The following is a 12,344-nucleotide window of genomic DNA, read 5'->3' on the forward strand; positions in this document are numbered from 1 at the left end:
TAATAATATGTTTATCGTTTGTCATTACGCCAAATGAATCAAGTTAAAGTATAATGTACCACGATGTGATAGTCTTAACCCTTCCCCTTATTCTATCGAGTTCATTAAAATTCCAAATATCTATCTGCCTTAGTTTAACTGAATCCAACAGGGCAGGGGTTGTTCACAATGACGTCAATCTGATATCAACTTCGACACGTGTCTAAAGAATATCCGACAGTCTTTAGAACAGTGGCAATTATTATTACTTCTTGCAGATACTTTACTTTGGACTGAATGTTTCATTCTCCATTATGAATCATTATTTTCGCGGTTTACTTCCATATACCCAGTCGTCATTCTTCAGCACTGCCAGCGTCCAACTGCTACTTTCTGTCAACATCTGCGGTCATCATGTCGGAAAACACCATTGGAAAAGTCAGCAAACCATCCTTCTAATACAGTGGACGACTAACAAATATTTCTCTAGATTGGAATGGTTGGAACAGGCAGTATGGGTTCCATGATGTCTCTCCTTTTTGCAGAGAAAGGCTGTCATGTTTACTACTTTGATATTAGTACGCGAAATGCTTACAACTTACTTCTCTCCCACGAAACTTATCTGTTGTAGGTGAGAATAATACGAGAGCCACAGAAAGGATTGTAAAAGGTGTGGATGAAGAAAGTCGGATTCATCGCCAAGAGAGCTACGCCCAATTATGCGAAGAGGTCAAGTCCGACAATCACCCAAGAGTCATCATCTTCAGTGTCCCCCACGGAAATTCTGGAGATCAGTGCGTCAATGAACTTCGACCACACCTGGAGAAAGGGGATATCATTTTGGACTGCTCAAATGAGCATTATGTCAATACAGAACGACGACAGGCAGACCTCGCAATAGACGACATCTACTATGTTGGGTGCGGTGTCTCGGGTGGTCATCAAAGTGCACGAACTGGGCCATCCATGTCACCAGGAGGAGACCCGAAAGCATTGAAAATCATCATGCCGTTGCTGAGATCTGTCGCGGCCAGTAATGGCGACGGAAAACCACGTACCGCCCCTATTGGATCTGGAGGGTCCGGTCATTATGCGAAGATGATTCACAACGGCATCGAACAAGGAATGATGTCAGTTATTTCAGAGGTCTGGTACATTCTCACACAGGGTATAAAGCTCAGCTGTGATGAAGCTACAGACGTCTTTACAAAATGGAACAAGTCCGATGAGCTTCAGAACACATTTCTCATCTACATAGCCGCCGACATCAACAGAACTCGAGACTCACATGGAGAACATGCCTCGGGAAACTTTCAAGACAGGACTACTCAGGACGTCCACAACACGGAAGGAACGGGTGCTTGGTCTTGTGAAGAAGCAATCAAACTCCACGTTCCTGCATCGAACATTGTTAGTGCACACCTCTTTAGATGCACGTCAGCAGAACTCAGAAAGCGAGTTGCCGAAGCAAAGGCTTCGCGATGTCCGATAGAGCCGAAACCCATCAAGGTCGGCTCCAAAGATGATTTTATTGAAGATCTTCGCAAAACGACCTACTTTTGTCTCTTGCTGTGTTTCGTACAAGGACTCCAAATTATCCGAGAGATGGATCAACAGCGAGAGTGGCATATTGATTACCCGGAGCTACTACACATCTGGAGCTCCGGTTCTATCATCCAAGCAAGGGGTATCATAAATCTACTGAGAAAGGTCTACGGTCAATCCTCGATGAAACAGAACTTGCTTTCAAACCCTGAACTCTCGAGTCAGCTGGCGGGCCTTTTGCCTTCTGTCAAACGATGTGTCATTGCAGCAGTGGAAGCAGACATGGTTGTTGCGGCTATGGGCCAAAGCTTGGAATACTACAAGTATTCAACATCAGTTCAACTACCAACGCAATTAACAGAGTCGGAGCTAGACTATTTTGGCAAAAACAAGTTTGATCTCAAGAAGGAGGATAAGGGCGAGGCTGTCGAGTGAGAACCACTTTGGATTGAAGACTTAGCAAGGGCAATACGACAAGTCTCGGCTGTGTTGAAGTCGCGAAAGCGAGATGTCTAGATGGAATAGAATAGGATAATATTTTTTCTGGGAGTTAAAGTCGTTGTTCGAGTTTATGACCAACTCATCAAATTACCCCTAATTTATCACTTACCGGGCCGTAATCGGCATCTCTCTGCCGATGAGGTTATTCACATCTTATTCCCGCCATGGCCGTCTTGAACGTCGGCTTCGCGACGCGTGGAAATGGAACCAAGACAAAACAAGTACAGATCACCCATTAGTCTCCACAAATACGAATCGTCAGGAAGAAAAATTGCCAAGACTAACCGATAATGACGTCAAATAAAACGGCCAAAGGTTCTGGTTGACCGAGTTTCGCTTGCCACCGCCATCAGACCGAACTTTGTTTGTATGAGCCAGTCGCCGATGACGGTACCGGTACAGCCAAGAAATCCAAATTAAATAAAAAACACTGCAAGGCCCTCATACGATTTTATTTTTGGTGGTTTCTCTCTAACCAAGTGGATTCTCGATCATCTGATAATGGAGAAATCTGAAGATTTGCATAGTCCCTCTGGGGCAGGCCAACCACGTCACTCTACTTCCTCATCAGCAAACACTAGTGATGAAGAATCTTCAATATCGTCACAATCACGTCCATCTCATCCTCCAACAAATCGCAACAATCGAGCCAACTCGGACGCCTATTCTCTTGGCGACAATGGCTGGGAGAGTATCAGGACGCCTGCCAATGGCATGTCCATGACGAGAACTATTTCACGAAGAGAATCAGCTTTATCTCGAATCCGCTCCAGGCCAGTCCCACAATTCACTCATCCTCTAGCTCATGTCAAGACAACAGAGGACCAAATCGTCGATTTTGACGGGCTTGATGATCCCTATCGCCCGATGAATTGGCCCATGAAGAAAAAGGTCATCACTACCATGCTCTACGGATTCATAACGATGAGCGCAACTTGGGCGTCGTCGTCCTACTCATCAGGAACACGCCAAGTTGCAGAACACTTCGGTGTTGGCTCTCAAACAGCAACACTTGGAACGACTCTTTTCCTCGTCGGGTTTGGCATTGGACCTCTTCTCTGGGCTCCTTTGTCAGAGGTCTACGGAAGGAGGCAGGCTGTATTGATTCCCATGTTTATTGCCTTGTGTTTTAGCTTTGCCTCCGCAGTTGCAAAGGATCTCCAAACTCTGATGATAACTCGTTTCTTCTGCGCTTTTTTTTGTTCCGCGCCTGTGACAAATACTGGTTAGTTGCATCCGCCTTATGAAGAAGCACTTGCATCATACTAATTTTTATCTAGGTGGTGTTTTGGGAGATCTGTATGCTCCGACTGAGCGAGGTATCGCCATGGCTGGATGTAAGTTCTATCAAAAGTTTAATAAGATTAATTACTCATTTTTACAGATGCTATGGCTGTAGTTGGCGGTCCTGTCCTTGGTATGTCATTTCATTAGTTTACAGACGCCGAAAAAGGTGTTGAGCGCGAAGGGTATCATGTGATGGCATATGCACACACTGTTGCGAAGACCACCAGACCAAATACCCCAAAAACGAAGGCCCCCATTATCAAGATGATAAGGAATAAACTCCATATCTTCTTCTTAACTTATAAATGTTTCCACGTTGGTGGTTCTTTAACTCAGGTCCTCCAACAGTTGGTATCAGAAAGAAGCTAATTCTATTTTCCACAGGTCCCATCGTGTCAGCTGCTCTCGTTCAAGACCCTAGCTTGGGCTGGCGGTGGACTGAATATTTAACTGGGATTATACAGATCGTCTTCTTGACGTTGGGAGTCATCTTTGTAGACGAGTCTTATCCACCCAAGCTCCTGATTTACAAGGCTCGAAGACTACGACATGAAACTGGAAACTGGGCACTCCACGCCAAGTTCGAAGAGTGGGATGTCAGTATAGCAGAGCTTTCTCGAAAGTTTCTTGTAAGACCCATCCAACTTATATGCACGCCCATCTGTTTTCTCGTTGCTCTGTACGCCAGTTTTTGCTACGGTATTCTCTACATGCAACTAGGCGCCATTCCTATAATCTTCAGGGAGATCAGAGGATGGGGAACGCTTGTGTCTTCTCTTCCTTTCATCTGTATTCTTCTCGGAGCAATAATCGGATGCTCAGCCAACGTTTACAACCAGCTGCTTTACAACAAAGCTTATCATGCAGCCGGAAACAGAGCTGTACCTGAGAAGCGCCTTCCACCTATGATGATCGGATCGGTTATATTCAGCGGTGGTCAGTTCATAATCGCCTGGACAGGCGGAAACACCAACATCCACTGGATTGTTCCTTGCATTGGTCTAGTCCTTTTAGGAACAGGGTTTTTTACTATTTTCCAAGCAGCACTCAACTATCTTGTCGACACATTCACTATGTACGCCGCCTCTGCTATTGCGGCCAACACATTCCTGCGATCGATGTTCGCAGCTGCATTTCCGTTGGTTGTAGGGCCTTTGTATCATAATTTGGGCGTTGGGCCTGGGTCAAGCATTACCGGTGGCTTTGCGGCGTTATTGATACCGGTTCCCTTTATTTTTTATACTTATGGAAAGAGAATCAGGGCAAGATCAAAGTGGTCAAAAGCATCGGTGTACGACTGAGATGGTACGAATCAATAGATCGAATTAATAATATAGATACAAAAGTCTAAGAATGCAAACGCCTTGAACTCTATGCTAGCCATATGTGGAACCTCTAAACGCCGTTGTCTATTTGTTTGCAATCTGTTTGTTCCACAATTGCTTGTATCTTCCTTCAATTGAGATCAATTCAGCGTGTGTTCCTGACTCAACAACTTTTCCATCATGAATGACGAGAATCTTGTCCGCACTGACAATTGTCGACAGTCGATGCGCAATGATGAACGTCGATCTCTCGCGTTTCAACTCATCAAGAGCACCCTGGATGCTGGACTCGGTGTTCGTATCGATGGCACTGGTTGCCTCGTCCAGAATAAGGATAGGAGGATTCTTCAAAAACACTCGAGCGATTGCCAATCTCTGGATCTCGCCTCCTGATAGCTTGACGCCTTGCTCTCCAACTTCAGTGTTATATCCGTCAACGAAGCTAAGAATCTTGTCATGGATAGCTGCTGCTCTGCAAGCATCGTATATCTCTTCGTCTGTAGCTGAAGGTCGGGCGTAGCGCATATTCTCGAGGACTGATGCGTTAAATAGCAGGGGGTCCTGGGGAACAACCCCAAGGGCGTCCCTCAACGAGCTGAGGGTGATATCGCGAATGTCGTGGCCATCAATGGTAATAGAACCTTGGTTGATGTCGTAGAAGCGGAGAAGCAGTTTCATGATAGATGACTTGCCAGCGCCTGTCTCTCCAACAAGTGCCACAGTCTGTCCCTGCTCGACCGATAGGGAAAGATCTTGGATGGTTGCCTTGCGAGGATCGTAGGAGAAAGAAACATTCTTGAATTCAACACGACCCTGAACCTTTTCGAGCTCCTTGGCTCCTTCTTTATCGGTGATGCTTGGCTTTGTCTGCAGCAGGTAGAGAAGACGCTCGGCGTCGACCAAATCGGACATGAGATAGCGATATTGATGAGACAGGAACTTGAGAGGCCAAATCAAGTACTCCCAGTACTGGATGAAAAAGACGAAGTCACCGGGCGAGGAACCCCCCTGGAAGACGTCATAAATGACAAGACTGGCCAAAATGAAAAACGTACAGGGTACGATAGCGTTCAGCAAAGCTTGAATGCATGCGTCCCGTCTCTCCCAGGCTTGGGCAGCGTTCAATTGCTTATCAACTGCGCCTCCGAAACGGCGCCTCTCAAAGCCAAACATGTTGAAGTAAGTTACAGTCTGCCAGCCCTGAACAGCTTGATGCATGACGCGCACCTCTTCTCGCTTGGACTTGGATGACTCTCTTCGGTTGTCCAAGTTCCAGCTGGTGGCATATACTTCAAAGGTGATAAAGGTGGTGGCCGCAGCAGCCATTGCAAGAGCAACGTAGCTGTTGAACTTCCAGTACAAGAAGATGAAAGCAATCATCAAGTCGACGAATGTGGGAAGAAGTTCGATGAGGAGTGTATCCAGTACATTTGTCAAAGCTTCGCCTTGCTCGATGGCTTTCATGACCTCTGCAGAGTCACGTTCAGAATGAAACTCCATGGGAAGAGATAGGACGTGGTTGAAAGCAGCATTGGTGAGTGATCGGTAAGAGAATTGCTTGATAGGAATCTTGGTCAGGTCCACAATGAAGCCGATGAGAATATCGTGAGACATCATGCTCAATCCAAGCCAAACGAACAGCGCCTGGAATGGGCTCTCCTTGGCCAGTAATTGATCTGCCACGATACCGAGTTGACGGGGCACCAAGACGTTGAAAGCTCGAGTAGCAACAATACAAGTAAGACAGAGCAAGATACAAAGTTGAACCTTGCGATCTTTCTTGGGGACCAAGAAAGGAACGAAGATGGAAAAGTCGGCGAGATATCCCCACCAGCCACCTTTTTCGTTAAGTCGCTTTGCGCGCTCACGCTTGATGTCGATAACATCGTCGTCTTCTTCGCTGCCCTGAGTGAAGGTGTCGCTGTCATAGTCTGTGTCTCTGGGTCGCTGAGTCCCGTAGTTTGTGTACTCTGTTGTGCCACTTGTCTGAAGAAAAGGTTCTGACTCCTCGTTGTCAAAAAGTTCATTGTAGTCATTTCCGCGATAGGTGAGGTAGTACACTGAAAGGAACAAGAGAGGGAGAGTTCGGACTGCTTGGCTGGCAAGTCGTGCCACAGAAAGAGTAGTGTTGAGATTGCCGAGAGTAGAAAACACGAGCAATGGGATCTCAAAGGTAAGTGTACTGAGCGATGTGCCCAGGATCAAAAGTCGGAGTGCATCGTGTTGGATCAAGATGAGCAACCAAATGGTGATGAGCAGAACGAAATGAACCGTCTGTGCTTCTTTGCTCCGCTCATTTCGTTCTAGAATTGTAACTACACCCTCGGCCACATAGCCTAGAAATAGTAAACCAATTGCTAGTCGATCAAAGAGTCGTGCTGAAGAAGTCTTTGCCGGTTTTGTTCGTCCAACATTGGCGACAGTGTGGAAAAGATAAAAGCCTACAGCAGAGATGGCTGTGGCGTAGTGCAGGGTGTTTGAGGCCTGGAGAATTGACGGCGGCATGTTGTAGAGCCGGCAGGCGAAGGATGTGAGAGTTAAACAAAATGTATGGTATAATCAACAGCAGAATTTGACGACCATGACAGTTGGTTAAATACTTGACATGGTCAGCCCTATTGTCTTAGAAGCACAAGAACATGTCCCCATTCTCAGGATCATAGTGGCTCAGTTATTCGACGCAGCCAATCGGCGAAGTTGTGACTCAAATGTCAAGCCCCCATCGCCACTACCTTTAAACTCTTTGCGGTGTCAAGTTTCGATCTCGTAATTGGTCCAGTCGTAAAGAGTACGACGCTAAGACCATCCGATCTCCGAGGACCAAGAACGAGAACGAGGACAAGCCAACAAGTAGCCATGGGATTTTCCAGGTTTCCTATTTATGTCTGACACTTGGCAGTCATTCTCATCTTGGAAACTAATTAGTGACTACAGATCGAGTCATACACATTCAAGACAACTCTCATTGTCGTGACACTCCCCCATTTTGCTTGGCAACCGCTCGGAAGACAATACACCCGCTAAAATCTCCAAATTTATAGCAGCCCCAGTGGAGTCGACAAGGCCTGAGTGGTCTGGGAGCATAAGAGATGAAATTAGCAGGTCAACTTATGCTATTCAAATCAGGCTTCTTAGGCTCTTTATTTCGTACCACAAAACGTAAGAGGCCATCTCTTTTGTTACATACCCACTAGTCGACCAGACCCGGCCTGTCTGTGATGTGACATTGCATAATTGCTGAGATTTGACAGTTATGGCCTGTGGGTAACATTCATGCTGATGACTGACCCAAGACTACCTAGATACGGCATACTTGACGTGCATTAAGTGCAACAATGTCTTAGGTGAGCTGACATGCTTGAGTCACCACGTCTCTTTCAACAACCCGCCTTCAATCTCTATCCTCAATCATGAGATTCCTTGACCTCCACATTAGCTGCGATCAACAACTCCTCCCTCAACAGCCAAAGAATGGGAAACAATGTACCCGGTCCCACCACAAAACCCAACACGACAGTAACACCGATAGCTCGGACCCAAGAAATACTGCAAACTCCAACTTTTTCGAGATCTCGAAAGTGATAGGCCAGCCACAGGTAGCCTGCCGCATAACAGCAGATGTAATCGAACTGGATGACGGTCCGCAATCCGACGCTTGGATCTTGGGGGTAATTAATTAGGTACTGTGGTACGAAGACCTCAAACACCGAATCACTCATAAAGGCGACAGTACACCACCATGCTGCCATGCTTATGAAGCTGCAAGCTCCTATCAATATTCGAAGCGCGTCACGCTCAGAATTGAGTTTCCCATTGGACTTGTTCATACGAGCGAGGACCTTGGACAAAACAAACATGATACTGCAGCACCAGACAGGGAACAACTGCCAGATCCAATTCCACCAGTTTCTGTTTTCGAGGGAGTCGTTGAAGTAAGATGGGAAGTGGGGAAGATAATAACCTAATATGACTGCTGCATAAATAGCCTTGCAAGGTCCAACGCTGAGACGGCCGAGACTTGGGGTCGTGAGCTTATATGCAGGTGTAAAGATATAAGCCAGGAAAAAGAAGATAGGCGCAGTGCATCCGATGGCGATTATCTGAGAAACGAACAAAAAGACAACGGGGCTGACGAAGAGTTAGAGCATGTTTTCAGTGAATTCATGAACTTACTATTTGGAAATAGGAAACGTGTTCCCCGGTCTATAAGACTCAAGCTGAACAACAGCATACATCCCCGCGAAATCGGTCAGAAACACCAACGATTGCCAATACGCTTTCTCATCGAAATAGAACTGAAGATGAACAAACGCAGAGGTGACGACATCAAAAATGTCATCCAGAACCGGGATACCATAGAAGCCTTTTATGATCGGAACATTGAACCCGGGGCCAATAAAAACAGAAGTTTTCACCATTTCTTCAATAGTAGGACCAATGGGTTCAGCCATTCCGAATGCTCGTGTCATGAGAGCCGTTATGGCGAGGAATGGGAGTGCGTATAAGGCACGACGGAAACGACTTTCCGTCGGGAGTGCAGTTCGGCCTGGCATTTTGACTTGGGGCAAAAGATTTTTGTCGTCGTGAGAACGTCGCGAGGTGAGTTATTTTAGCGTTCACTATATATCGCTTAGACTCTAGCAGTCCAGTAAGCAATAGTCGTCCCACCAACGGTTCGCTACGGGGAAGGATTAACATCCTGCAGCTAAACCCTTGAAGGATTTCAACCATGTCGGTACACATTGTTCGTGGAGGTTCATAAGCAAGTTTTGTTAGAAAAATGCTTCCGCCAGCCAACCAAGACACAGCATAGCTATTCGATGAAAAAACGAAAAGAAAAAGCCCTGATATCTTTCATGGTAATTCCAAGTCTACAGTTTGCTAACCCCAAGACTGATCCTTTCTTCCACTCCAAAGAAAATCGAGTGATATCTATCTTCATGTATTAAGTTGTGATACCAAGGGACGTAAACTAATGACCATGTCCTGGTGAGATCTCCAAAGCTGATGACAATTGTCTCAGTCGCAACATCAGCTGAGTCGCAAATCCAGTCACAGCTGAATATTTTCTGCAGGAGCTCGTATCAATAAATCGTGGCTGAAACTGCCATGTCGCGGGTTGATGATAGGCTCGAGAATTACACTTCTATGCATGAATGACACTGCTGGAAAGCCCGGTAAGTGACACGTGTTGCGCAACTGCTCAAAGCCTTGCGGCGACCTGAATATTTAAAGCGGGATATCTGTATGTATTTTCAACACAACTTCTGCTTCTTATCAGCCCACCTTTCTATTTCGCCAGTGAAGAGATGGCGTCAAGCAAGGACCGATCTAAGGATGACGAGATATGCATCCCTCACGACTTCGTCAGGTCCGTTCAAGGCTGGGACGATAGATTCAAGCAACTGCAAGAAAACAACGAGTGGTTAGCGCAAGTCGACAAGAGACTTTCCGACTCGGAACTATCTATTCTTCGTCACGCTTTCCTCACAGACGGTCACAATTTCATCTCTCTCTTGACCGAGTACCTCAATGCCGTCAAGTGGCAGGAATTTATTGTTCATATATGCACCCAGAGAATTACTCATGTACCAGTTTTGATGCACTTGATCTACGAGGCTTCGCTCCGGTCGCGTGGTGCAGATGTACAAAATTCTGTGGGATCTGAGCCAACAAACCCTGTCTTCAACCACAAGATTGGAAATTTGAAGGATAGCAAACTGCTCCACCAGAGTTGCATCGAAGCAATTCGAAGCCGATATTGCGAATCCAGTCTTCCGGTTGACGGGAGGTAATTATACTGGACCTTTTAAGTGTTAACAATCTGACATTGTTGTCTAGACTAACATTTTACATCCGACGTTCTGACCTCAAAAGCCGATTGAACGGGGTCGAGGGCGAGACCATATTCAATGAGATCAACAGTTTGAAGCAGCTACATCAAATTGTGACACAGGAGTAAGGAGTACTGATCGGAATCTGTCTCTCGAATCTTGTACTAATTATGGTTCTCACTAGACGGGACCACTTCGCCGGCCTATCGATCGAAACATCTACGGAAGCTGATGCGTTGGTCACAGAAGTTGAGGCTGACATGAAAGAACTCGATCGTACTCATGTTGATAACATGACATTCGGGTATGCCGACACTGTGACTACAGCCGAGCCTACTTTCTTGTCATATTCGCGACGCTGGAATACCATCGGAAAGAATCTTTGTGATCTCGGCTTGCGTGTGGGAGCTGATGTGCCCCGATGGCCCACGCAACCTAAACAATGGACCATAATCATGGCACTGAAAACCGTTATCAACAACGAGGGTCCGGGCATCAACGTCATGCTAGCCCGCCTCGAAAAGCATCAAGTTCAGCTACAGAAGCAGCAGCAAGTCATCACGGCTCTGCAATTTCGTCATCTTCTAGAACATCTACCTGTGGGTGTTCGTGATCGATGGCTAGCGGGGGCGAGCAGTAAGTCGGATAAAGTCAACCAAGCTTCACGCTGGGAGAGGATGAAAGAAGTTGAGAAGTGGCGAGAGTTTTGGTCAGAATCCGTGAGGCAGGTTTTCAGGGTCTATAAAGAGAAAGGTCATGAAGCCTGGGAAGGTATTGAAAGTCACGAACCCAGTCTCCTTGCTAATCTTTTGAAGTATTACCTTGGTCAGGCTTACAAGAAGAAGACTGAACAAGAGGCAGTAACTTTTTTGGCTGATGAAACGGACGTTGGAGAACGGGCGAATAAGCTTTACAACACTCTCAGTCAGATCATTCATCAGTATTCGGATTCAAGTTTTGAAGTTAACCGGCTCAACTTCAGCCCACTTGATGCGCATATTTTGACTGCTCTAGTCCCAAAGAATGCTAGACATGAAGGGCACAACCAGACTTCTATCAAAGATGAGTCTTGGGTCCCCCTTGACGAGAAGGCCGAGATTGTTGCATGGAAGAAGGAGTTTCGAAGATACATATGGGAGAAGCCAGCAGTCGCCACCCAGACTACTTCGAATACGAACAAAAAACTGCTTAATCGCGTTAAAGAAATGTGGAAGTGTCTACGATCCAAGTCCCCATTCTCAGAGCTCTTTCCAAAGGACTTGATCATCTCATCGGTCATTTCCGACGTCAACGCTTGCACAGCTACCATCACCGCAACAGTTCTCCTTGATAAAAAGCAGATCAATTCCTGCAACATGATTTACAACGCCGTGTTGTCGGCATTCTTCGACGCCATCGGGCGCATGTCTTTTATGGCCGCGGGGCGTAGAGTTACGAGCGATCGTGTAGGACTGAGTGTGGAGAGTTCATTTCTGGCCCATCCAGGAGACGAGGTTCAAGTGATAGGCACGCTAATGCAGGATGAGCAGGATCAAAGCTTCTCAACGACGATTCACATGAAAACTGCAAATGATACTATGGTTGCAAGCGGGTACTTTAAGGCATGGGGAGTTCGAGAGATGAACGGATCAGAAGCATACGATAGTATGAACTAGACTATCCTAAGGTTAGGTATTAATTCCATAACTTGAGGATTAGGGCACTTCAGTTCAGTGCTATCTATTCAGTCTCATAATGCACACTACTACAACTGATATATCTCACGAGAGGACCGCACCGATCAATGACGATGCTGTAACTATGTGTACCAGCACTAAGTGGTTAATCTTACGACTATAGTCTAATAACGCTTTATATAAAGTATAGCTCGCAT

At 46.2% G+C, this 12,344-nt stretch overlaps 5 protein-coding genes across 5 annotated transcripts; 3 read left to right on the forward strand and 2 right to left on the reverse strand.

Annotated features, from left to right (window-relative positions):
- The first annotated feature begins 252 nt into the window (after positions 1-252).
- On the forward strand, positions 253-2,060 carry EDB82DRAFT_165669 (6-phosphogluconate dehydrogenase). Its single transcript, XM_025734425.2, has 3 exons — positions 253-417; positions 470-557; positions 611-2,060. Exons 1-3 carry the CDS (start codon positions 394-396, stop codon positions 1,957-1,959), a joined length of 1,461 nt encoding a protein of 486 aa, XP_025585233.1. The 5' UTR covers positions 253-393; the 3' UTR covers positions 1,960-2,060.
- A 368-nt stretch (positions 2,061-2,428) lies between these two features.
- On the forward strand, positions 2,429-4,667 carry EDB82DRAFT_165671 (major facilitator superfamily domain-containing protein). The gene is made up of 4 exons (XM_025734426.2): positions 2,429-3,250; positions 3,306-3,362; positions 3,410-3,442; positions 3,697-4,667. Exons 1-4 carry the CDS (start codon positions 2,527-2,529, stop codon positions 4,611-4,613), a joined length of 1,731 nt encoding a protein of 576 aa, XP_025585234.2. The 5' UTR covers positions 2,429-2,526; the 3' UTR covers positions 4,614-4,667.
- Positions 4,652-7,440, reverse strand: EDB82DRAFT_498215 (P-loop containing nucleoside triphosphate hydrolase protein). The gene has a single exon (XM_025734427.2). It carries the CDS (start codon positions 7,140-7,142, stop codon positions 4,722-4,724), a length of 2,421 nt encoding a protein of 806 aa, XP_025585235.1. The 5' UTR covers positions 7,143-7,440; the 3' UTR covers positions 4,652-4,721.
- Positions 7,441-8,041: 601 nt separating this feature from the next.
- EDB82DRAFT_427542 (uncharacterized protein) lies at positions 8,042-9,190 on the reverse strand (the record flags this gene model as incomplete). Its single annotated transcript, XM_065607659.1, has 2 exons — positions 8,042-8,765; positions 8,871-9,190. 2 exons carry the CDS (start codon positions 9,188-9,190, stop codon positions 8,042-8,044), a joined length of 1,044 nt encoding a protein of 347 aa, XP_065464731.1.
- A 711-nt stretch (positions 9,191-9,901) lies between these two features.
- On the forward strand, positions 9,902-12,211 carry EDB82DRAFT_460617 (uncharacterized protein). The gene is made up of 3 exons (XM_025734429.2): positions 9,902-10,428; positions 10,479-10,595; positions 10,656-12,211. Exons 1-3 carry the CDS (start codon positions 9,947-9,949, stop codon positions 12,124-12,126), a joined length of 2,070 nt encoding a protein of 689 aa, XP_025585237.1. The 5' UTR covers positions 9,902-9,946; the 3' UTR covers positions 12,127-12,211.
- The last annotated feature ends 133 nt before the right edge of the window (positions 12,212-12,344 follow it).

This window comes from Fusarium venenatum (assembly GCF_020744135.1).
Source record: "Fusarium venenatum strain MPI-CAGE-CH-0201 chromosome Unknown EDB82scaffold_2, whole genome shotgun sequence".
Classification (NCBI taxonomy): Eukaryota; Fungi; Ascomycota; class Sordariomycetes; order Hypocreales; family Nectriaceae; genus Fusarium; species Fusarium venenatum.

Excerpts from the sequence above, each read along its gene's own strand:
- EDB82DRAFT_460617 (XM_025734429.2), top strand. The coding sequence starts at position 9,947 with ATGGCGTCAAGCAAGGACCGATCTAAGGATGACGAGATATGCATCCCT. Across the intron at positions 10,429-10,478 it reads AGTCTTCCGGTTGACGGGAG|ACTAACATTTTACATCCGAC; the intron begins GTAATTATACTG and ends ATTGTTGTCTAG. Across the intron at positions 10,596-10,655 it reads CATCAAATTGTGACACAGGA|ACGGGACCACTTCGCCGGCC; the intron begins GTAAGGAGTACT and ends GGTTCTCACTAG.
- EDB82DRAFT_165669 (XM_025734425.2), top strand. The coding sequence starts at position 394 with ATGTCGGAAAACACCATTGGAAAA. Across the intron at positions 418-469 it reads CGGAAAACACCATTGGAAAA|ATTGGAATGGTTGGAACAGG; the intron begins GTCAGCAAACCA and ends ATATTTCTCTAG. Across the intron at positions 558-610 it reads TGTTTACTACTTTGATATTA|GTGAGAATAATACGAGAGCC; the intron begins GTACGCGAAATG and ends TATCTGTTGTAG.
- EDB82DRAFT_165671 (XM_025734426.2), top strand. The coding sequence starts at position 2,527 with ATGGAGAAATCTGAAGATTTGCATAGTCCCTCTGGGGCAGGCCAACCA. Across the intron at positions 3,251-3,305 it reads CGCGCCTGTGACAAATACTG|GTGGTGTTTTGGGAGATCTG; the intron begins GTTAGTTGCATC and ends ATTTTTATCTAG. Across the intron at positions 3,443-3,696 it reads AGTTGGCGGTCCTGTCCTTG|GTCCCATCGTGTCAGCTGCT; the intron begins GTATGTCATTTC and ends TATTTTCCACAG.
- EDB82DRAFT_498215 (XM_025734427.2), bottom strand. The coding sequence starts at position 7,142 with ATGCCGCCGTCAATTCTCCAGGCCTCAAACACCCTGCACTACGCCACA.